General features: G+C 41.4%; 1 protein-coding gene across 11 annotated transcripts in view; it reads left to right on the forward strand.

Moving 5' to 3' along the window:
• TRPM3 (transient receptor potential cation channel subfamily M member 3) overlaps positions 1-24,165 on the forward strand; it is a 489,615-nt gene that overhangs the window by 264,430 nt on the left and 201,020 nt on the right. For 6 of the 11 annotated variants that reach the window (XM_059143490.1, XM_059143484.1, XM_059143486.1 and 3 more), the window contains exon 6: positions 3,883-4,054. In XM_059143490.1, the coding sequence (XP_058999473.1) occupies positions 3,883-4,054 (172 nt within the window). Of the gene's footprint in view, positions 1-3,882; positions 4,055-20,777; positions 20,853-24,165 lie in introns of all 11 variants that reach the window. The other 5 variants (XM_059143480.1, XM_059143482.1, XM_059143481.1 and 2 more) reach the window with 1 other exon arrangement.

The following is a 24,165-nucleotide window of genomic DNA, read 5'->3' on the forward strand; positions in this document are numbered from 1 at the left end:
ACATTAATTTAGATTTCATTGCTTCTTTGTTTCAGAGTCAAGATATGCAGAGGCCTTGGAACCAGGATTTAACCAGTCAGCCAGTACAAAGTGGTGTAGATGTATTAAAGAGTGCAGAATTCTTCCATCTCACCTTGAGGGACAAGAAAGGGGCAAAAATATTATTACTTAGAGGTATACTGGCCCATGATACCCAAAGAATACAAAGTATCTAAAATCTGCTTCTAAGCAGATTTCCCATCTAGGTATATATAATTCTGTATATACAATAATGAAGGCCTTTCAGATGCCATTCAGCCTTCATCAACCCGGATTCTACATCTGAAATATGAACATGGAAAATTATTTGAGTGATTCTCTTCTTAATTCCCTCAAAGATAGTGTATAAGCTGGACGATCTTTTATTCTTAGGGGAATCATCCATTATGTATAAGCATTAGGATTTGATGCTCTCAAAAAACAGTGGCTGAGAGATGTGTTAGAGCCATCTAACACGTCTACAAGTCCAGAACGTGTCACACTTGTTCTTGCTGTGGGCTCATGTGCATGCACACACACACACACACACTTCCCAAAAGTGCTTTTTTATGAGCTCTTAATAATGCAAGTAGATGCATTACCTCCAAAATTTGTCAGAGGGAAGAATTCATTTGTATTCATGTGACACAAAGGCATGACTTTTTTTTTCCCCCGATTTGAGAAGCAACAGGAAGATATGCAAATTGTAACTCAAACAAGAATAGACTGCTGGTATGTTTGTTATGAAGAATATTAACAGGATTTTGCAGGCAAGTAGACCAACATGCATTCCTCTTGAAGCACTTGGGGAGCTCTTTCCAACTTTGTAGCTAATCCACCAATAATTCCAGAGCCTCGCCTTCTTAAATGGCCCGTGAGAGGTGACAGAGTAAAAACATGTCACGTGGTGTGTTTTGCCAACTGATTGCTAATTTTTTTTCTTTACTTAAAAAGATTGATTCAGATCTCTTGTGGAAAACAAAAGTCTGTGATTTGTCTGTCGTCATATCATTTTGGTCACTAGCTTGCAGTGGGAAAATCAGTTTGTAGTTGGTAGAGTAAAGCCAAGCTCGAGAAGGAATTCCCATTTGTAGATTGCCTGCTAGGAACCAGGCAAAGCGCCCGGTACTTTGCACCTATAATCTCATCTAACCCGCGAAGTTAAGTGGTGTTCTCACTTCCCTTTTACAGATGAAAAATGTGAGCCTCAGATTTATACAGCAGCTGGCAGAACTCATGGGATTCGGACAGATTTCCATGGCTTGTATGACCAGGATTCTCAAGGATATGGCAGAAATCTTCCTCCAATGATGATAGCAAAATAAATTAGGGCATTTTACTTACTTTCCAGTTGTTTATCCCCTGTTACACAGCAGACGAAATCTCTGCCAAAATAGGACCACCTGTAACTTACCTTCATATGAGATCAAACAAAACGGGGAGCAGTAAGATGAAGAAATTAAAATTCATGTGTGCTACTGTAAACTTGACCCTCTTGCCATGACTGATCCAAAGGAACAGTATTTCCAAAGAGCTGGTTTCATGTATCACAAGAAAAGAAGGTCCAAACTCAGAAGATTGATGCCCCACTGTCCTTAGAATCCTGTGGGTGAGGAAACATAGAGAATATAGTTAGATGATTTAATGCAGTTCTGTTATTCTCAGATTGTGGTAAGTATGTCAGTTGGCCCAGAATTATTTTCACAACCTTCTTCATTTGAAAATTTCGTGTTCACTGATGGGTCTTTAACTCTGTTCCCAGGAATTAAAAAGTGTGTTCTCATGTCTCACCTAGAACAAGTGTCTGGGATTCACTATGACACACTGTTTAACCTCTAGAAAATCCACTGTCCCCTGCCTCTCAAAGAAATAATTTGGGCCCTCTCCTCCTTGGCATGGAGACTTGGGGACCCGCTCAGAAAATAGTGAAGAGTAACTAAAGCATTTTCTTTTGTCCAAAAGCACAATGCAGAGGCTCTTAAAGGATAGGAGAAAGTCCTTCTGCTAAGCCTCTTTTCTTTCAGCAAGGCATTAATATTTATTAACTTGCACTTTGCTATAGAATGAATGTTTTATAATCAAAAATGAGTAACAACAAAATGGGAATTTCAGCCACAGGCGACCCACTCTTCCAGTGATAAAGAACTTGGGATGGAGTTAGCAAACCACTGTCTCTGTATTTTGGAGGACTCTCGTGCACTCATCTAGACAAAGCAGTAATTGAATACCGCTCCATTACTGGAAAATATCCAATCCATTACTGGAAACAATAATCGGAAAGTTACGAGCTTCCTTTATCGCTGAGAGTCAACTAAAATGAGGCTATGAATTAATGTTGTATTAATGCTACATTAACAAATAAGACATACATGAAAAGGAATGAAGGCTTTACACATTTTAAATTTAGATTAGATCAACTCCCAAGCAATTCAGAAAAGAGAGGGTCCTTTTTTTTTTTTTTTAAATTTTAAACAAAAACATGCCTGTCTCAAGTTTTCATGTTCATTCATTCACTATGTATTGAGTAGATTCTGTGTGCCAGGCACATAGAAGTAAATTTTGAAATCAGAATCAAGATCTAAAAAAAAAAAAAAATGACTTTTATGAGATCTCTGCTATTAAAGACTACCCTTACTAAATCACTTTGTAATTTCTTTAGCAAACTATTCAATCTTACTACAGCTTTTCGTGAGTGAGTTATTACGTACTGAAAATGAATGAGAGCATCTCAACACCATAATGAATGTACACATCACACAAAGGCACGGAAATAAAAACCCAGTATCATGTATTTATGTTCTGTCAATTCTGATGATTCAGTATAAGGCTAACCATACCAAGCCTTGTAACAATGAGCTTGTTGAACTTTCCTTTTCATGGTCTTGAGTGGAATCTCTACCTAAATATTTTAGGAGTAGATTTCCAAAACATCATCTTGTTTCCATCATGTCTAAGCAGTGTGGGCAGGGGAACAAGCAAAGATTTTGGAATCAGACCCAGAGGTCAGTTCTGGTTTGTGCATAAGAAACTCTTGAAAAACCCATTTTACCTCCAGTGCCATTTCTCCATCTCCGAGATAAACATGAGAGCACCCACCTTGTAGGATTGTTGCAAGGAATATAGGTAATGTCTATAAAGCAACTAGAACTGGCAACCCAAACTCACAATCGATTTTGCTTTTCTTTTGATATAAAAAACTGAAAGACTTACTCTGTTTGGGATAGTATAATTCACCACAAAATGAAAATAACACAACAACAAACAAAGACAGAGATGAATATTTTGATTCACGCTCATTTCACGAGACACGTATTTGACATTCAGTATTTCCACTTAAATAAGGTGTCTAATAAGATCAAGGTTGATTTTTCGAATTAACAGACCTTCAGATGACTGAATGAAAAAAATCTGCCTGGCCCCACTCCCAACCGAACCCTACTCCAGAACCATGACGGCTCTGCCTTGCCCATTGGAGTATGGACATCGTGGAGAAGAGAAAGACAAAACAAAACGAGTAAATGTTAAAATTACTTGTGGTTCATCAGCAAATGAAAAGATCGACCTCACAATGACACAATCCTTCACATGCCAGTTTTTGAGTATGGTGAGAGCACAAACTAGCTTCTGTATCAAACTCAGCATATAAGCATGTTATTCCTTAAGTATAATCTTGCTGTGACTGGGGGAACTTTGACCATAAAACTTGCTACCCACAGTGGTGTTAGGAAGAGGATATAAACTGTTTTCACTGTACCAAAGAACTGATTTATCCTTCTCTCTCTGTTTCCTCTCTGGCTGGTTCTCCTTTTCATATTTTGCTCGCTCTTTCTCTGACTGCCACCTCTTCCTTTTGAAATCCTGCAGGTTGTCCGGCCATATCAGACCATGTCCAACCCCATGAGCAAGCTCACTGTTCTCAACAGCATGCATTCCCACTTCATCCTGGCCGACAACGGGACCACCGGGAAATACGGAGCTGAGGTCAAGCTGCGGCGACAACTGGAAAAGCACATTTCTCTCCAGAAGATAAACACAAGTAAGTGGGCAGCTCTTCCCACTGCTGGGCCTCATGGGAAGCCGGTGGAAAGTAACCACAAGTGTACCATGTGGCAATATTACAAGAACTTGAGCAAGTGACAAAGAGGGACCATTATGTGTCTGCGGGGCCAGTGGTTAGAACCCGAGGAGGTTATCCGGGGGCAGAGGACTGGACGTGAAAGACAAGGGATTATGTAATTAGTGGATTAGCACTCATTTGTCATTGTCTCATCTAGGGTGTATGCATGCAGATACACTTTTCTTTCCAGACTTTTCCTACATCCTCTACACAGTACTCTAGGAGGAAAGGCACCCTAGAGAAATTGTTTCCATTTGTCTTTTTTTGTTGTTGTTGGCCAGAAATTACACATATATATGATATATATTATATTATAATATGTTATATTATAATATATAATAATATATTTATTTATAAATATATTTATATATTATTATATTATATGTGATCATAATATATATCATATATATTATATATAATATATTTTATATATATTCATATATATTATATATATTTTATATATTTATATAAAATATATATAAAATATATAAATATATATAAAATATATTATATATAAAATATATTATATATAATATATATGATATATATACATATATAGATATGTATATCTATATCCACACTATATATATCGTATTATTAATCTGCCTATGCTTAGGAATTTCAAGACAACTGGCATTCTCTAAACAAAAGTACTCTGTGTACCCATTTTCATAAACTTTGATTCTGTGTTTTAACTCTGTGTTATTTATTCATTGTCTTTAAATATATATGTTTAGATTTATGTGCATGTTTATGCACACTACATAATCCGTATCTGTGGTGGGTTTACTTAAATTACCTCTGAAGTACTCGTGCATTCTATGCTGTATTTAGTGTGCCCACAGTGAACTGTGAAAAGGTAACACTGTGAAAACAGCAGTGCTCCCCAAATCACTACGTAGCTTGTGTGTAAATGTAGCAGAGGTAGAAAAGTCATCTACCATGTCTCCTCACAATATTTTAATTTGTTTCCACAAAGCAAACGTTGAGGAGGATTCGTGGCAAGCTCAGACTTTAGGGGTAATTGTTTGTCTCATCAGGGCAACTTGGACCTAATTGATCCAACTTTCAAAGCCTGCAGTTCTAAATAACAAACAATTCTCTTTGGCTGGATAAGTTTCCAGACGCTCAGTGTGCTGTGATTCAGCCTGTCTGAATGGTTGCCCCCTGGTCTTTTCGCTGTATCTGTCTGGGGGGCGGGGGGTGGTTTCCTTGCCAGAACCACGTTCCTTCCAGAACTGGAATGTTCGCCCTGTCAGATCACACCTTCTCTCTCTTACACATGTTGCCGTCCCAACGCTTAGGAGCTACTCCTGTTTTGTCTTTTTCACAGGGGTGTCTAGAATAGTACCTTTTGGTCTAGGCCTGAAGTCCAGCTTGTATTAGGAAACTGTCTTCTATCCTAGAATCCCCAGCTGTCTTTGGAAAGAGAAAACAGGGTTATCCTAAGCTAGATGTCTTTTGTGGGGGGGGGGGGGGGGATAGAAGAGACTAGAAAATCGATCCAGAAATTGGCAGAGATCAAGTGTAACAAAGCACTCTAACCAATGGGTAGTAGGTTTTGTAGTACTGAAGTTGAATCGTATTACAGTAGTAGATAGAAAAGGCCAATGTTATTTTATGAGTGATATCTCCTTAGATTTTGACTTCTTATACACCGTCAGGTTGAGAATGAGAACCTCAATGGGAGTGACCTGAAAGACACAGAATGGGGGCAGGACAGACAAAGAGCAAATTCTGGGTCAGATTCAGGGTTCTGATGAGGCAAAACCTGTCCAGACCAGGAAGCCTGTCATGGGGTCGGGCACTGGTGGCAGCTGGGCCGGTTAGTCAGTGGTGAGGAGGAGAACTAGGTACATGGTGGTGTAAGTTATACACCCAGCTCGGGGGTGCTGGGGGCGGGGACAAACCTGCCAAGTTCTGTCTGCCAAGCTCCGTGCCTTACAGGCTGCCCGAGGAAGGGGTGCTGTTTTCCTAACTGGTCATCTTAGAGGGAACATCTTTTTATAATTTATCTTCCTGATGAGGGGGTGGGGGTACCTTTCTGGTAAAGCTCCCAGAGGCGCTCTCCATGTGAGTAGCCTACGGGGGGACCCAGAGAGGCTCCCTTACAGTGACCTGGCCACAATGAGGTGCAAAGCCCAGAAACATGGCGTCAAAGAGCAGACCAAGGCGGGTCAGGATGTCAGGGATGCTGGAAGAGCCGGGACCCCCTGCACACGCCTCACGCCATTCAGAGAGACCATGGACCCTCGCTAGCTTACCAAGGCAGGTAGCAACACATAGAAACATTAACAAGTGGGGACCCAGTCAAGGGTCTAGGGTAAAATAGGGGAGAAGCATGCACTGCTGCAGAGCTGAGGCACAAGGTCAGAGAAGCAGGCCAGAGACTCTCAAACTGCTCCAAGTCCATAAGTAGGATTAGGTCTGAAGTAAGGGGTGAGCCCCCCGAGTGGGTTAGGTGATGGGAGCTGGAATGAGGGTGGGGGCTGGGGAGCCACATGGTCATTGGATGTATCGTAATTTATAAGCATAACTTTCCTCCCTGCTTTGAGATACTTACTTGAGGATTTTCAGAAACCCATAGGTTCCCATTGAATAAAAATAATTACATGGGAGGCGGAGGTTAAAGACCCCCAGAGGAGGTCTCTGGGGTCAGAGGAGGTAGAAAGGCTCAGGGTCTCAGTTTGCCCACAAACTATAGTGAGAGACGAGAGGAGTTAGCTTTCACACCAGTTCTGTCCCTGAGCTGAATCTGAGAGGGTCATCACCTCGTGCCAGGTGCCTGGGGCTGTCTCTGATTTGTCACTAAATGTCCCCTGCTGAATACCCTCAGCATGTTTCTCATTCAAGTGCCTTTCCTCCTCATCACTTGGGGGTGACCTGCCTACCACAGTGGCCTTTCAACAAGTCTGTTTCTGACTTAAGTGACATAATCTTCTGAAGGAATATTTTCCTTAAATATTAAGTGAGTCTTGCTCGGGAGAACTTTCAACCCTCTCTCATCTAAATGACACTCGTTGATGATAATGTGTCGCAAACACCAGTCCCTTCCATCTGTCTCGGTGCCCCGAGCCTCCATTATCTCTTCTCTTCCCCGCCCTCCACTCATTCCTGGTGTCAGCGGTCCCTTCTGAAGTATTGTCACCGGTTCCTGAAGGTCTTTGTTTTTAAAGGAGAACCCTTTGGTTGGACATGAGCAGTGACCTGCTTTGGAACACTTTTCCACCGGCCACTTGCTATACTTCAAATATCATGTGCACAGCCTTTTAGGATCCAGATAGTTCTTGAACTCCCGTTACAGACCGGTCATGGCTGAGGTCTGGGAAAGCAGCTGTCGACAGTTCATTGAGTTTAACTGCAGAGGGGTTGAGTAGTAGGTTAAATAAGGAAACAAATAAATACGTGATGTCTGGTAGTAAAAAGAACTGTTAAGAAAAAGAGAGCAGAGGAAGGTATAGGACCGGACCTGCGTGGGCGGGTTTGCACGCACCCGCGCCTGTGCATTGAGAGGCTGCTATAAGGTAGTCAGGAAGGGCCTCTGTGAGGAGGTGACATGGAAGCAGAGACCGGAATGAAGTCAAGGAGCCCACTGCGGGGAGAACACTCTGGAAGGGAGCGAAAGTAGGGACGAAAGCCCTGGGTGTTCCAGAAAGAGCAAGGCATTTGTAGAGAGCTAGGGTTTATTCTAACGGAATTGTGATCTGGCACATTCCACGATCTCCTTTCCAGTTTAGAACCTCACTCTGCTGCAGTGTGCAGAGACCAGACTGAGGTGGGAGCAAGCTGTCCAGCAGGGAGATGTTTTGGGAGGAATAATGCGGGTGGGAATGAGCGCACTTCGAAATAGAACTTTAGTAAGAGGGGAAGTAAAATGTGGTCGGATTCAAATATTGCATAGATATCTTCTTAACTGGGCTTTTTTTTTTAATATAAAATATATATATAATAAAATTTACCATTTGAACCATTTTTGAGTATACAGTTCAGTGACATTAAGTACATATATATTGTCGTGTGACGGTCACCACTGTCCATTCCAGAACATTTTCCTCATTCCACACTGAAATTCTATGCCCATTAACACTACCTCCCCTTTCCTCCCTCTCTTCAGCCTCTGGGAACCACTCTTCTACTTTGTATCTTTGTGAATCATTGGATCATTGGATGTATTGTAATTTATAAGCATAACTTTCCATGATCATTGGATGTATCGTATTCTATTCTAGATGCCTCATATGAATCATACATCCTAAGATATATCATGCAGGTAGAACTCGGGAGGACTTGCTAATGAATTGGGCATCCATGGTAAGGAGTAGACACACCAACACTGGTAGATTCTTAAAAAGGGGCAGGGGGAGAGCTAGGGAGAGCTCCAAACAAGTAAGCTTTTGCAGGGAAAAAAAGGCAGGGGGCGGGGGGAATCTCTGGGGGAATCAGAACAAAGGTGATGAGATTCAGTGCACGAATAAAGAACTCGGCCTTTGGACATGGCCACCTTCTCCCTGCATCTCAGGAGTGAAGACAGAGCATATGGGCACAGACATGGGTAGGACATTTTCTGCTGGGATGATCAGGTGCTTCTCTGTAGATAGTTTCTTTATGAGTAAAAGAATACAGGAGGTCGTCAGCAAACATCAGTGTGGAAGGAAGGGAGGGAGAGAGATTAGGGAGCGCAAGGCACTACAGTTAACGTAGAGACAGGGAGAATGTCGGGACCAGGGAAATGTAGCTTTACCCCACAGCATCCTGGCCCCATCGGGTATTTTGGTTGTGAATTTTGAGAGCCAGGGATCGCTAGGGTATGTGTTTTCTTTGCAGCCGTGTTCAGCTCAAGCAATAGAACAGACATAAAATTGGGTTAAGCACCTGCTGGGATTTTGCCTGGCAAGTAAGAGGGAGAGAGAAGCAAAGGAGTGAGGCTGTTTGACTCTGTAATCCTATATACCTATATCCCAGAAGTGTCATCTGTGTCTGTGGACGAAAGCAATGGTGTAGTTGACATTCATAAGAACATAAAGTCATTCATCTCAGAGATCAGACTGCAGTGCAGGGAAGTGAGTTGGGACTATCAAAGGGGACCCACACCTTTCATTAATATTGCCAAGCACCATATACTAAGTTTGAACTATTTAAATTTAAAAAATGGTAGATAATAAAAAATTCCTTATATTAAAATATTTTATTGCTTTTCACACATTCACATAAATTGAGGCAACTTAACACATTGCTGGGAACACAGTAGCTACTCAGGAAATATGTATTAGCTGAAAGACTACCAAGGGGCTGTTCTAGAAAGTAGCACAGAAGCAGCCTCATGGGACTTTCAAACCCTAAGTATATCTTGTGTATCCATTTTTATTGTTAAAGCATTTCACATACAAAAAAGTTGGAGAAGATTATAATAACCCACCATGACTGGTACCCAACCTCCACATTTACCAGCCCATGGCCAAGCTTAGAATCTCTCTATACATACCTACCTATATCCTCCTCTGGATAATTTTGAAGGAAATCTAGACAGCATATCATTTCATCCATAAATATTCCAGTACCAAAGCATTTCTCCTAGACTCTGTTTCTGGATCTGTGAACCCTGGTTAAAGGGGTTGACATAGGAGTCAGCATATGAAAGGATTCTAGCATGTGGCTGTCCAGAAACACTGGTTCCTTCCTGCCTTCTTGGTGGTACAGTGGTCCCCCACTGCCAGGGAACCATGTCCTGTGTTGATATAGCCTGGATGACATGGGTTCCAACCTGAGACCAGACCCTCTCATTTGAAACCTGCAAGAGTCAAGAGAATTCATCACAATGTGTGTGTGTGTGTGTGTGTGTGTGTGTGTGTGTGTTTGTATATTTTCTCTTCTCTTCTTTGGTTTTGTTTTGATTTGTTTTGTTTTTTAACCACAAATCAGACCTGGCTCTCCTTGTTAAAGAGGAACCATGTATGTCTATAGTTAATGGAAAGATCCAAAGAGAAAAAAATGAGGGCTCAAAATTATGTTCTGGAACATATCATCAAGCCTCTGTTAACATGATTTGTTGAAGAGTAATTGATTTAAAATCTTAACCATTGCAGCAATAACCAGAAAACCCTTTTTTTCTTTTTCTATATTGTAGAAAGTGTATTCTACACTGTAGTTGTTCCTTCTGCCCGAATAAGCAGAGTGTGGTGGAGAAAATGTAACCTTTCTTTAGAGATTCAAGCCATTCAAGTGTCTTAGAGCAGTCATTGGTAACTCTCAGTTAGGGCCATTGAATACTGTACTTGGTAGCGGTGTCAGATTCCAGAATATATCTTACACTTTAAATTTTCTTCTCATAAGTTATCATTTTATTCAAAAAGGGGATTGAAGGAAGATGAGAGAAATCTAGTTATCTTTGGGCTCTATTTGATTAAAATGTTACTCTTTTGTTATTCGAATTTTGTTTTAGGATTGCCCAAATGCAAAATTTTATTCAGACTGCATATCTAATGATATTGTGAACATCCACTTAGGCTGTAGGAAATTTCATTATGAAGCTAGAAATTTCTAACTTTGTCATGTCCATGCTCTAAAGTGAAATCTATGTCAGACTAAATCCAGTCTAAGGGATTATGTGCCCGTGACAGTCATCATAGATACGTTTACTTTGTGATATTAATTAATGGGGGTGTCTGGGTGGATTTAGGTTTCCATAACCAATACTTTTGCTACTGTCGGGGTTTGCCTGAGAGAGAATTTGTTTCTCTGCATTTTCTCTGCCCCAGAGTACTGACTGACATTTGCGCATAGCCTCGTCTGAGGAGGACACCAGGAGTACTTTCTCTAAAGCAGCCGCTTAAAATGGGCTTGGTATTTCTGAGTAAACAGAGTGGCAGAAACGATGGCAGAATTCATAAAGCATAATCACATTCGATATTTGAAGATATTGCTATTTAGAATTCTGTAGGAAAAATACATTTTATTATGCAGTCCCTAAGCCAACACACCTATTTATATATGATTGTCTGCTTACTCACCCAAACTAACAAAAATAATAATAAGAAGAATGTCTTCCAACAGTACAGGACATCATCCCTAATAAATTATGCCTTGCTGTGGAAACAAATATATCCCCTTTCCGCCGAGTTATAGGCTCCATGAGCCATAGAACCTTCTAAGGCCCAAAGTGAGTCAATACTGGTAAAGTCCTATTGGTTCCAAAGGATTTTATTTTAAAAAGCTCATCTCAACATGGATGGAACTAGAGCGTATCATGCTTAGCGAAATAAGTCAAGCAGAGAAAGACAACTATCATATGATCTCCCTGATATGAGGAAGTAGAGATGCAACATGGGGGGTTAAGGGGGTAGGAGAAGAATAAATGAAACAAGATGGGATTGGGAGGGAGACAAACCATCAGTGACTCTTAATCTCACAAAACAAACTGAGGGTTGCTGGGGGGAGGGGGGTTGGGAGAAGGGGGTGGGATTATGGACATTGGGGAGGGTATGTGCTTTGGTGAGTGCTGTGAAGTGTGTAAACCTGGTGATTCACAGACCTGTACCCCTGGGGATAAAAATATAGGTTTATAAAAAATAAAAAATTTTAAAAAAAAGACATTAAAAAAAATTAAAAATTAAAAAAAAAAAAAGCTCATCTCTATGACACGACACACATCAATTTAAAGCAGATTGTTCTCATGAAATTCCCATAATCGGAAATAAGTAATCATGACTGCATCATTGATATCCTCCTTCCTTTACCACCATTTGGGTGATAATTCTTAAACATGGCTTACAACTAGGGTGACCCGGCCTCCCCAGGAGGCATTTAAAAATATCAGGAGGCCTCCAGGTTGACACGATTTCTGGTGCTCCAGAATGACATGAGAGAAGAGGCAGAGATGTTGATATTCTGCCTTGGGCAGAACAGTTTCATGTGAAGACCTGGGTGCCCCAAAGGCCAATCACATCCTTCAGGAAACACTACTGCAAATATGTTTCCATGAGTTTTCTTTTTGTTTGTTTGGTTGTTTTTGTTATTTTTGCTGTTTTCCAAATCTTCCCAATAGCCCACACCTGACGTGTCAAGACCACACCATGATACTCTATTCTAGTCTAAAGACACACAGACAAGGCAGCAATAGTGAGCTAGCAATGAGGTTTAAAATCTTTAACCACCGGTGAGGACAGTGGTTTCTGAATCCAACAGCATCCGCTGGATGTCCGCCCTGGCCTGCCCTTCTGATCCTAATGTCCTTGCCAATGGGAAGTTCTTCCTTCTGTCTGACTTCATGGGCCCTGAATCCCTTCTATCCAGGGTGAGGACCAAAGCCATTGTCTAAGCCCAAGCTCCGGGCATACTCGAAAACTATAAATGGACTTGAGCTGACCTTTCTGCCCTATTGGCTATTAGGAAGCTATTACTCATTTGAAGAGACACACTGACTTGCTTAACCGGCAGAACCAAGACTCTTGAAGTAGATCAGTATTTCCAGCTCAGCGGCACCCACTCTGAGTACCACGGCTTTACATTTCAGGCTCAGTGACTCCAGAAATGTGCTTCATCCCAGGAGCTCTCCTGTCAGAGTCCCTGAGATTCAGAGAAAGCCCACAGCCCACGGTTATTAGCTGGTGTGGGGGCCGACACAGAGAGGGGGCTGCTTTACCCAGAGGCTCCTGGAAAAGCCTACTCAGTAGAATGCATTGCAACGAGGAATGCATTAATAAATCAAGGCTCTAGTTGAATAAGGAGTTTTGAAATTGAAGACAAAGAGAACTCTAATTTTTAATCTATAAATTACTGAGAATCTGGGGGGAAGTAAGGGAGCAGGGCAGTAATATAAATCTCGAGGGAATGAATAAATCAATGGTATAAAACAGAGCTTTTTAAAAATTCACATTTCATTCCTGGTATATATTTCTCACTTCTCCGGACTATAGACTCCTTATATGTATTTTTTTTATTGTTAAATTATGAAACCACATTACGCAGGAGATTTAACATAGATTGTCAAAAGAGTACTATTGACTTCCTCAATTGATTACCAACCTCTCGGACACCCAAACTAATGATGTTAGGCATAGCAAGTGCTCAATAAAGAGTCACGGTTGGGCATGAAAGAAGTTTTAGTGATTTGGTTCAGTCCTATTATTATAAGAAATGGGTAGGATATACAACTTCAAAACAATTCTAAAAATATTTTAGTAATGGCAGCATCATTGAAGTAAGCATATAGTTTTCCAGGAGGCTATTTTAAAGGATTGTAGACATTTATATATAAATAAATAGTATATCCTAAATATGATACATATTACTTATTTTATTCTTATTATGATTGTTAAGTCAGTCTAATTTCTTTGTATTTCTACCAAATACAGAGAGGTTAAGCCTGAAGTGGTAAACAATAGAACAGAGAGGGAGATGAGCTTATAGCCAAGGAAAGCTGTAATGTATGAGTGACGTAAAAGGTTGTTTTTGTTTTTGTTTCTTTTGAGAGTTTTCCATTTTGGAGTAGGTTAGCTATCCATCCATACAGTAAGAGGTTAGAGTTGGTAGACCATTGGGTCCCTTGCCCACAGCTGGCATTGCAAACCTAGCATGACTTTTCCCACCGAGCCTTGATTCAGCTCATAACCATTTTGCATTCATTAAGACACGGGTTCTGCTGCTGTAACAAAGACTCAAAACACTGGATGCCTAAAAGAGACGGGATTTTTTCCCTTATTTTCATGTGATTCTGAACAGGAGTCCAGATTTAATGTAGTGGCCTCATGGAGTTGAGAACTCAGATTCCTTTTCTTTTCCTCTCCAGTCTGTCTTCATGGTCCATGGGAGCTCTCCATATCTTCTACTTTCAAGCCAGAAAGAGTCAGGAAAAAGGAGCAAGGGGACATCACACCCTTTCCCTTTAAAGTCACCATGAGGAAGTCATACAAACCATTTTGGCTTCCATCCCGCATGGCACTGTTTGGTCCCACACTCACACCTAGCTAAAAGGAGGTGTGAAAATGTAGTCTTTATCCTAGTCAAATACATCTCAAGCTAAAATCCCATCACTTTGAAGGAAGGGAAAAATAGATACTGAGGTAGAGCCAGTAGTTTTTGCCATCTCTTTTCAGATTGTTGTTAAGGAATGGCTGGAGTTGTCACATAAGATAAACGTTATCTGCTACTCACAGAGGAGATATGCCTGTTACGGTTCCAATATGTTCACTGGGGAGCCTTGTCCATAAACAGTTCCTGTGGCGCAGGCTTCCTACCCCGCTCTTTCTCTCTCTACCTGTGAGTCTCTCCGTGATCGGTAGTTGCAGAGTCTTGCCCTGTATCTGGAAATTGCAATTTCTGCTTGCAGCTGGATGGAGACAAGATTGTCTACAATTAAATAGCTTATCTTGGACCATTCTGGTTTCATTAACATCTTAAGTTAAGTATCTCAGGTAGAGCTCCTACGCCTCAGAGTAACTGCAGACACTGTGCTATGCATAACGCACTTATAACTTGTAATGGGTCCTTAATGGAGGCACAAATTTTGTTACACATCATTTAGTAACATTTTAAATCCCAAAGTATTAAAAATAAATCAGAAGATTCCATGTTTCCATGACGCTGTACTCTTGATACAAACGTTTCAAAGATAAATCCCGGAAAGTAATTCTCATGTGACTGACACTTGGCTGTCACCTTGGTGGTAGGGAAGAGAGTGGAGATTGGTCGGCCCCTCAAAGCCATAGGTTCCACTAGGACTTCAGCCCTGTTGAGAGAAAAGGACAAAGGGGCTGTCTTAGGGAATAAGAATACCCCCTCTGCACCGTCCAATTTGTTGCAGAAACATTTGAGGAGACCTGATGAGCAGATGGGTTTCTCAGGGACTGAAAACCTTCTTATGCCAATTATCCTATATGATCTTCCTACATTTTAATAACCCCTAAGTGATAACTAATAATATGGCAAGATACATCTAAAGGGCCCTTAAAATGTTTTGAAATTCAGTAAATACAGAATTGAGACTCTTTGGGACACTGACAGTTACAACAAGATTAATTCATGAAGCTTCTTATAATAAATAGTAAATTGGGTCACCTTGTTTTAGAGACCAAGATATGCATATTCCTTGTTCATCCAACCATAGTTTTTATTTTGAGTTTAGCTTGTGTTATTCAATAAAACCCTAGAGGTAGAGCTGCAGACAGTTGGAATTACCTTCTAGCTTCCTAACTGAATGGAGGTAGGAGGATCTAATGCCTTACAGATTGGATGAAACCGCAGGCAGGTGCTTTGAAAACAAACCTCACCTTTCCTCTTCAGATACTCCATATGTGGAACTGTTACTTCCTTGGTTTCTGCCTACCCTGGTATCTTCTCACTTCTTCTTTTAGTACTACCAAACTCAGAGCTGTCGTGACTCATCCATTCACACGAGCCAAGCTGCTGTAGAAAACAAATTCAGTGCTTAGAAGGGCTGTTAGAAAATACTAGTTCAAAAAAAAAAAAAAAAAAATGGCGAAGAAAAGCAAATAGTTGTAACCATGACAGAGAGCTAATTTCCATAATACACAAAGGACACCCACAAATCCAAAAGAAAAATTCTATAAAAATGGGCAAAATATATCAACAGGAGGATCACAGGGAAGAACGTACAGATTTCCTCGCTCGAAATTAAAGAAATGAGAATTAAGACAGTGAAATGTATTCAGCCTATTCACTGGCAAAAAACAAAGTTTACGATTATCTACTGTCAAGAAGTGTATATAGAAATAGGCATTATTTGTGTGTGCCAATGTGGGGAATCTCATTTGGCTACCTCTATTAAATGTTAAATGTGCATACCCCTTAGCCATATATTTTTACTTCTACAAATTTATTCTATTCATATTTCTTATAGTATTTTTGACCCAAAGATTCATGAGTAAGTGACTAATTAAATTTTATGTAAACATATAGCGAAATACTTTGAAGTTATGAATAATGCACTAACTCTCTTTGGGTTCGTATGGAAAGATATCCAAGGGTATTTTTTCCCTAAGTTTAAAAAAAAAAAAAACTGTTGTGAAACAGTACAACTGTGTGTTTATGATTACATGTATGTTTATAAAAATTTTTTAAATATATGTACGTACTTATAAAGTATCTGAAAGGACACAGGTGAATAATTATCAATCATAGCTTGTTGCGGTGCCTGGGTGGCTCAGTGGGTTAAAGCCTCTGCCTTCAGCTCAGGTCATGATCTCAGGGTCCTGGGATCGAGCCTGCATCGGGCTCTCTGCTCAGCAGGGAGCCTGCTTCCTCCTCTCTCTCTCTGCCTGCCTCTCTGCCTACTGGTGATCTCTGTCTGTCCAATAAATAAATAAAATCTAAAAAAAAAAAAAAATCATAGCTTCTAGGGAGTGAAACCTGAGGTAGTGGAGGTAAGATGAGAACGGATGTGTTCCTTGGAGACCTTTTAAGTACTTCTCAATGTTTTTATAATGAGCAAATACAGCTTCTGTAGTGCAAGGAAGGAAAGAAGGGAAGGAAGGGACTAGGGCGAGCGGAGGAGGGAGAGAAGGAAGGAGGAAGACGACCTTTGGAAGCAGCCCGCCTGTCCATGCAATGTACGAGCTCAGAACCTTCCTCCCTCAAGCGTCTATATATCATTCTTGACCTCTGGGTAAGGAGCCAACCTCTGCTCCCCAAGTTTTCTCTTGCTTACTCAACCGGCCGGCGATCCCGTGCTTCATCCGAGAGCATAGAGTCAAGTCAGGAAACCTAAGAGAAGAGGCTGGTTAAGGACACATCATACAAAATAATATGTCCAGTCATATATAAAGGATGTGTATAAAAATTATGTGACTGGGTTGCCTGGGTGGCTCATGTTTGTTAAGCATCTGCCATCAGCTCGGGTCATGGTCTTGGGGTCCTGGCATCCAGCCCCCTCCTGGGCTCTCTGCTCCGCAGGGAGCCTGCTTCTCCCTCTTCCTCTGCCCCTCCCCCTGCTTGTGCATTCTCTTATCTCTCGCTCTCTCTCAAATAGACCGTTTGCTTTTTAATTATGAGACCAATGTAACAGATGTGATGCTTCCATTTGACAGTAGCTGAAATCAGAAGCAAAATTATATTCCCTGTTGGGACTTAGTAAATGACAAAGCAACCTAAATTTACTCCCAGGCCTCAGCCATAGCCAGACATCCTAGTATAATGGGGCTCCTGGAAACGTCCCACTTTTATATTTCTACTGTGAGTCTAGTTCAGCAGAGCTGGAATTGTTCATTTTCCCTTCATTATGCTCCTGGCCACCCCAAAGTTCCACTCCCCTCTCCCAGGGTCCTCCTCCCTGAGATGGAGCTGGGTCACCCGGTAGCTCACTCCATAGCTGTGTGGTGTTAAAGATCGTGGTGTTCACGAGGAAGAGTGGCTTCTGCTGTATTCTTTATTCCACCATCCCTTTAAGATGCCGCCTTTGGAGCCAAAACATGGACTTAAAGTTCTTCAGCTCTTCAAAATGTAGCAAAATGGGAACGTCAGATGTCTGTCATTTACAATAAATAGCGATCGCTCTGTTCCATTTCCCCTCGACGGTGCTCCTGTGGCTCTACCAGTATTGGCTTGTGCGCCTGCGCCTGTGACATACAGAGCACCGCAGGACTCGCAAGACAAATAAGGCATAGTTGTGCACTTAGAGAATTAGGGTTTTACAAACCGGTGAACAATAACCAGTGTTCAGTGCTATTCTAAGCACTTTGCAGGACATAATGATTTACCCCTAACGACAACCCTAGGAAGTGAGTACCATTGATTATCCCCACTGACCAAAAAGAAAACTGAGGTCAAGTGACTGCCCTGACATCAGACTGGTCATCAGAGGCAGAGCCAAGAAGTCCGCCTGCGTCGGAGCCGCCACCACGGGGCTGTTTCCGCTCGGGACACAAAGAGCTGCATTTTCATGAGCAGCAAGTGCTACGTGCCCTTTAAGGACATGAACTAGGACAGGAGTTCAGAGGAAGAGTATTTCTCGGTGGAATGTTCAAGGGCCTCTGCGGCAGACGTATTTTCAGTAAGATTTTGAGGGGTGGGATGTGAGCGATGGTTTCCAACCATGTGGGTGAAAGCTTTGGACATCCAGAAACGGAGTGCCTGGCCTGCGGTGGAACTGAAATTGTTCTACTCTCATTAACTTGTTTAGCCTATCTGGTTGCATTATTTTAGCTGCAAATCTAAACAAGGTCTGTTTAGACTTTGTTTAAACAGCCTAGTGGTTAGTTTTTTAGGGAAGACAAATAACAAGATCATAAGGAAAAGATACATATGTTTCATTGTTTTCTTTTTCTAGATACTCCTCACCATGCAGGTATAAAGATGAACTATAGAATAATTTATGATAACTGGGATATAATTACATATATAGAGATGTACAGATGGGGCAGGTACAAAGCTGCTCATTTCATGGGTTCTATATAACCATATATATACACTATTATCGTATATATACACTATATATATACACTGTTATTTATATATGTTTATACAGATATTTATATATATATATATATATGTGTTTGTGTATGTATATGTGTATATATATATATACTTCATGTAGTTCATGACCTTCCTTTTCCAGGTAGGAAAGCCCCCTTGGAAACCGTCACACATCCTGCCCCTTTTCCTTCCGTGCATTAGCTGGCACAGATCTCAGCTCAAAACACCACACTTCAAGTCTGCTGCTCAGCATAGTCAATGTGTTCGTTTGGGAGGTACTTTTCTTACTCAATTTAGCACAACACCAGGGAACCCAGATTAGGAAAGGTTCTCCATGCGCCCCAGCAAGGAGTGAAAGCAGGGTCCTTAGGACATCAGCCTCATTGGAAGCAAAATCCTTGGCCCTTTATGTTCCCTTTTTCCTCCTTGAGACCACTTTTTCCATCATGCCCAGAAGGGTAATCAAGGAAATAACAAGACAGTTGGAGTCACAGTCAACCGATGCCAGATGGCTGGACATTTCCGTTCTCAATCGCGCAACAAATCTTCAACGAATCTGGTTAATCTTCACTAAAATGTCATTTTCACTTTTGTTAGTTAGAGTTTGGTATTTGGAAGGAAAGAAGAAACGAGCTGAAAATACCATGGTGCTGTTCACTCTGCGGGGAAGACAGAGCTCAGCCAGTTGTGTGCTTGGTTCCGTAACCAAATGCTTGTGCTAAATTTCCAGGAGGGCTTGTGTTGTTGTCTCTTTGCAGTTTTGCTCAGAGTGCCTAGCCAGCAGGCTAATTGTTGTGCACAGTGGTAGAGCGGCCTGGGGAGGCGTATGCTCCCAAGTTGAATCTGTGTTCTCAGGAACATGCTAATTGGTAACTTTCTGGAAAATACACAGTAGTTACTCTTAGCTTATTATTTTATAAACTTTTAAGGATCCCGAGGAACCAACCCTTACATTTTGTGCTTCTTTGTGTTTTGCCCACTGGATACATTCTCACGAAAAGGCAGCTCAGCCAGGTTGTGGACAATGAGGAATCAGCAAGTAATATTCCATAAAAGTGGGTAAGACCCTACTGTGTCTCTCACCGACCAGCTACCTTCTGCCCAGCCACTGCCCCCAGTGAGGCTGCTCTAGAAGTCTGGCTTGATCCTAGGAAGCTGGGACCAGAAGACATAACTTGAAGATCTGGGGGCTTCCATAAATGTCATTTCTAGGGAAGAAACAGAGGGGCAGAAACAGCTGTTCATGGGATTGTCCTCTGAGGCCTAGATTTGAAATGAAATACTGAATCATCTTAATCCGCGCTAGCTTCTTCAGTCAATTAACACCTCCTGAGGCAGGATATTACAATTAAATTTACCTCCCAGTTTGGGATAATGCAGCCAAATTAGTAAGGAAACCTATTATAATGAAATGACTTTCGTGACTTTTTCTGTAGATAGATACATGCACACATGCATAGGAGGAAGGAAGGAAGCCGCAGATATATGATATGGATAGATAACGTATATACGACTCTATCTATCTAATTAGTCATTTTCTTGGCGATGAGAGAAAGAAAAGAGTGACAAATGGAATTTTTTCAGTAAATAATATGCATGTTGAATGATATATCAGCATTCATTTCAGTTTCTCTTTAAAAGGAAAAGAAGTTAAGTCCATTAGCCAATGGGGGGGAAAATATTCCGTTTAGGTCAAAAGTAAGCCAGTCACCTGAATACAGGACACATGGCTCAAAAAAAAAAAAAAAAAAAAAAAAAAACAGACAAGTGTCTTTAAAAGGAGAGAGGGGACAATCTCGTTTTTGCTCAGTCTTGGAAAACACAAAGCCAAATTCATAATTGTGATTAGAATCACTATAACAACGGCCAGAGCCATTTCTTGAGGATTTACGAAGGGCTAAGCATCCTTAGGAGTACTCAACACATGTGCCTCCTTTAACCCTTTGACCACCAGAGCAGTCACCTAGGCTAAAGCAGAATCACAAGGGATGCTTCTTTCAGCTTAGGGGACGCTGGTTTGAAGGACCCAACAGGTAGAGTGAGGAGACGTGGTAGAGCCAGTGCAGAGGGGCTGGTGATGCATTGTGAAAGTCTGAATGTGCGACTTAGAGTTCCATTGCGTGCACACATTTATAAATTGGGTGAGTCTGTCTTCTATAATAAAATGTGTATTCAACCACTGGGTTGTAGAAATTTCAAAGATTTTATTTTTTGACAGGATGCCTGCCGTTTTTCTCTCTTGACTCCCGCTTGTTTTATTCATTTTGGGGTAGTTGCCAATTAGACCCAATTGGTAAGTATAATTAATGGTCAACCTGAATCTTCTCTTAAACCCCAACCAAGAAAATTAACCATAAAAACCATTCGTTTCCTTTAGATATTCCTAACGCTCTCTCTCCCTATGACTGTTGTTTACCTCTTTCTTAGACTTTTCGCCCTATCGGAGATTAGTTACTCCCTATTGTTTATCATCCTAAAATCCCCCGTAGTAAGACAGGGAGGAGGGAGTTAAGCATTTCTTGAGGCCCCGGTATGTTCCGGGCACCATGCTAGGCATTCATACATTACTATCTCTCTTAATACTCACAGCAACCTTTCAAGGTAGGGATTATTATCTTCCTTTTTTATAGTCAATGAAACAGCATTTCAGAGTAACCAAGCCCTTGTTCTAAATCCAGTTAGTGGCACAGAGTGGTGCAAACCAGGCTCATGTGATTCCAGAACCCTTGTTCCTTTCCCCCTACATAAGGAAGCATTATTTCACTCAAAAAGACACTCCCTTAAAATCTTGTTACCTTGGAGGGTTTGGGGGTTATTATTTCATTCAGCAATTATTGGAACATAAACTCCATGTCCCACACGGGTAGAACATTGGTTCAGTTGGAATTCATCAGCAGCAGAACTTTGGGCAGAAGACAGTGGTTAGTGGCAAGGTGGCGGAGGAATTCACAGGAGCAACAAAGAATGAGGAGGAAGGAAGGCGGGGTGATGGCGTGGAGGGTGGGGTGAAGAGAAACAGAGGAGCTCCTGATCGTGTGCCCATGGCTACCGTCTTTCTTCATGTGACTCGTGGACTTCCCTTTGTCATCCTATGCCTGAGAATATATGAAGGAGGCTGGGAAGGCAAAGGGACGTTCAATTGTCATCACCGGCATCTTTGTTGATCATTGCACCATCTTCAAACGCATTGGGGTAACCATGACATGAAAATTTCCATCATTGAGCCCATAACTGTTCCATGAGATCAGTAAGAGTTCTGTGGGTTCAGGGTCATAGCAGAACTTCATCCAGGGAGGCCTGGAATTAAGAAATAATGAATGTATATTCCCCCAGAATGACAGCCCAGGGTTCAAACCACATGACTTGAAAAAGATGTTATTAAACTTCCTCTGGGTGAGTTACATGTATTTCAGGGACATTTCATTGCCTTCTGTGGATGCTCTAACCTGTTCAGCCCAATCATTTGGACTTTCTACTACCTGTAGACTCAACCAGTCAAGTAAAAGACCATCCAAAATATGAATATCAAATTCATAATCACTTCACTTTGGACTCTGGTGACCTGCCATTTTTCAGTCGCTCTCAGCTGAACGTGTTGTTTGAAGTGCTTTCTGCCCTTTAAAGAATTCTCCCTCTAAAAGAATAGGTTGTGTGATGAAGACAGTGCCACGTAAACATCTGTCCTCTCTTCATCTTTTGAAATGGCCTGATACAAGTTGGCTGTCACTGAAATGTTTGTCATGGTACTAAAACGTCCCTTTGTCAGTCAAGACAATATTGGAGTCAAAAGAAGGATGTTGGGGATGTAGAATTAACATTAGCAAAGCCTGTTTCTAGGTAGCTGCCTGTCTTGTTTATCTGACTCATTTTCCAGGTCAAGCGAGGAGCCTTTTCTCTTTTAGGAAAGCACTCCTTTATGCACTAGAATGACTTGTTCAGGGCCAGGGGCCATCCCTGTAAACAAGTGAGTCCAGCTGGGGAACGATCACCATTCCATAAGATCTCCTAGCTTCTTTTAGTTCAGGGAAGGAGGCTGAGATCTCTTTTCAGATTAGAAAGATTTGCGTTGCAAATATTTGGCATTTTGGTCTCAATGTCAGCACAGTCTGCTGTTTGTTGTTGGTCAGATCTAGCTGATCTTCTTAACCCAGCCCCTTCTGGGTTCACTGCTAAAGGAAAGTCTTTCCGTTTCTTTTCATCTGTTGTGTTTCTAGTTTCTCCTTCCATCATGCATTTTGGATCTTCTGTTGCACCCATCCCAAGTTCCTTGCAGTTTCCCATAAATGACATAATGACACATATCAGATGTGTTTTCCACCTGTTTTGACATTTGCTGAAATTCTACCCTCTTCCAACTCTACTTATTGACAGAAACCTACATTCCAAGCCTCAGCTTGAACATCTTCTCTTTGGTGAAATCTTATAAGACACACACACACACACACACACACACACACACACACACACACACACACTGTGATTCTTGTAGGCTCCATTACTCACGCCCTAATCCCCGTCTCCACACTGTGCGAGCATCCGAATAAGAGGCCGTATCTCTTCCGACCCAGGGCTTCTGTGCCTGCCTGCCCCGCCCTCCGTCACCTGCAGATTGGGAGCTCCTCGTGAGCAGAGCCTGAGTCCTCCTCATCTTTGTTACCCAGCAACCCTAGCACAGTACCTGGTATGGGCAGGTCGGTGCGGAATAAATCTTTATTGTAAACATCAGTCCATGTTTTTCTGGCCTTCTTTTTTAGCTCTGATTTCCAACCTGACATAAAGATGTAATAGAGGAGCTTGGATGTGGAAAGCTACAAGGAAGGACTCCTAATAAAGCAGTAACACAGACAGACTCAGGGAAGAGAAATGGATAGGGACATGTACCGGCAAAGACCGTCGTGAACACCTCAGACTGTCGTGAGCATGAATGCTTGTATTCTGGAAGTCTGACTGTGTTCCTTGTTGACTTGTGATTCTTGTTAAATCGTGGCCATCATATGAACTTAGAGAGTCCAAGGATATGTATTTTTTGTAGCAGCCAATGCCGTGGTGGCTTCTTCATTTCCGCTGACACAGAAAAAGAAATAAGTATTGATTTCCCCCCACTTATTTAAAGTGGGAATTGCCCGTGGCTGCTTTTCAGCCTAGATTAGGATCCACCATTCACTGGAAATGCGTCGCTAACTTTAGAAAGTTAGGCAAACGTGAAGTAAATGCCAGAACTTGTGCTGACTTAGTACTTTTCTGCCATAATCAATGATTTTACAGTGGGATGTATTTAGAGAGGATAAGGTTTCTCATTCTCTAGGAGTCTTAAAAAAAAGAGAGAGAGAGAGAGATGAGATTTTAATTTGCTTATAAGGCCAGGGAATTTATCATGGGACCCCTACAGCCTCTTCCCAGAATTTAAAATAATCTGCCTCTCCCTTCGAATATCAGTTGGATCCTTTCAAAATCATTGAAACTGATGGCTGTGAAAGTGAAGTCAATTTCAGATAGGCTTGAAAAGTGACCAGAAATAGGGCTCCCAAGGTGTCAGGAATAAAATGGCCAGAGGTTGTAAGAGAATACACATCTTTTCATCTCAGACCCTCTGCAAAAGAGATTAA

Source organism: Mustela lutreola, chromosome 12 (genome assembly GCF_030435805.1).
Source record: "Mustela lutreola isolate mMusLut2 chromosome 12, mMusLut2.pri, whole genome shotgun sequence".
Lineage (NCBI taxonomy): Eukaryota > Metazoa > Chordata > Mammalia > Carnivora > Mustelidae > Mustela > Mustela lutreola.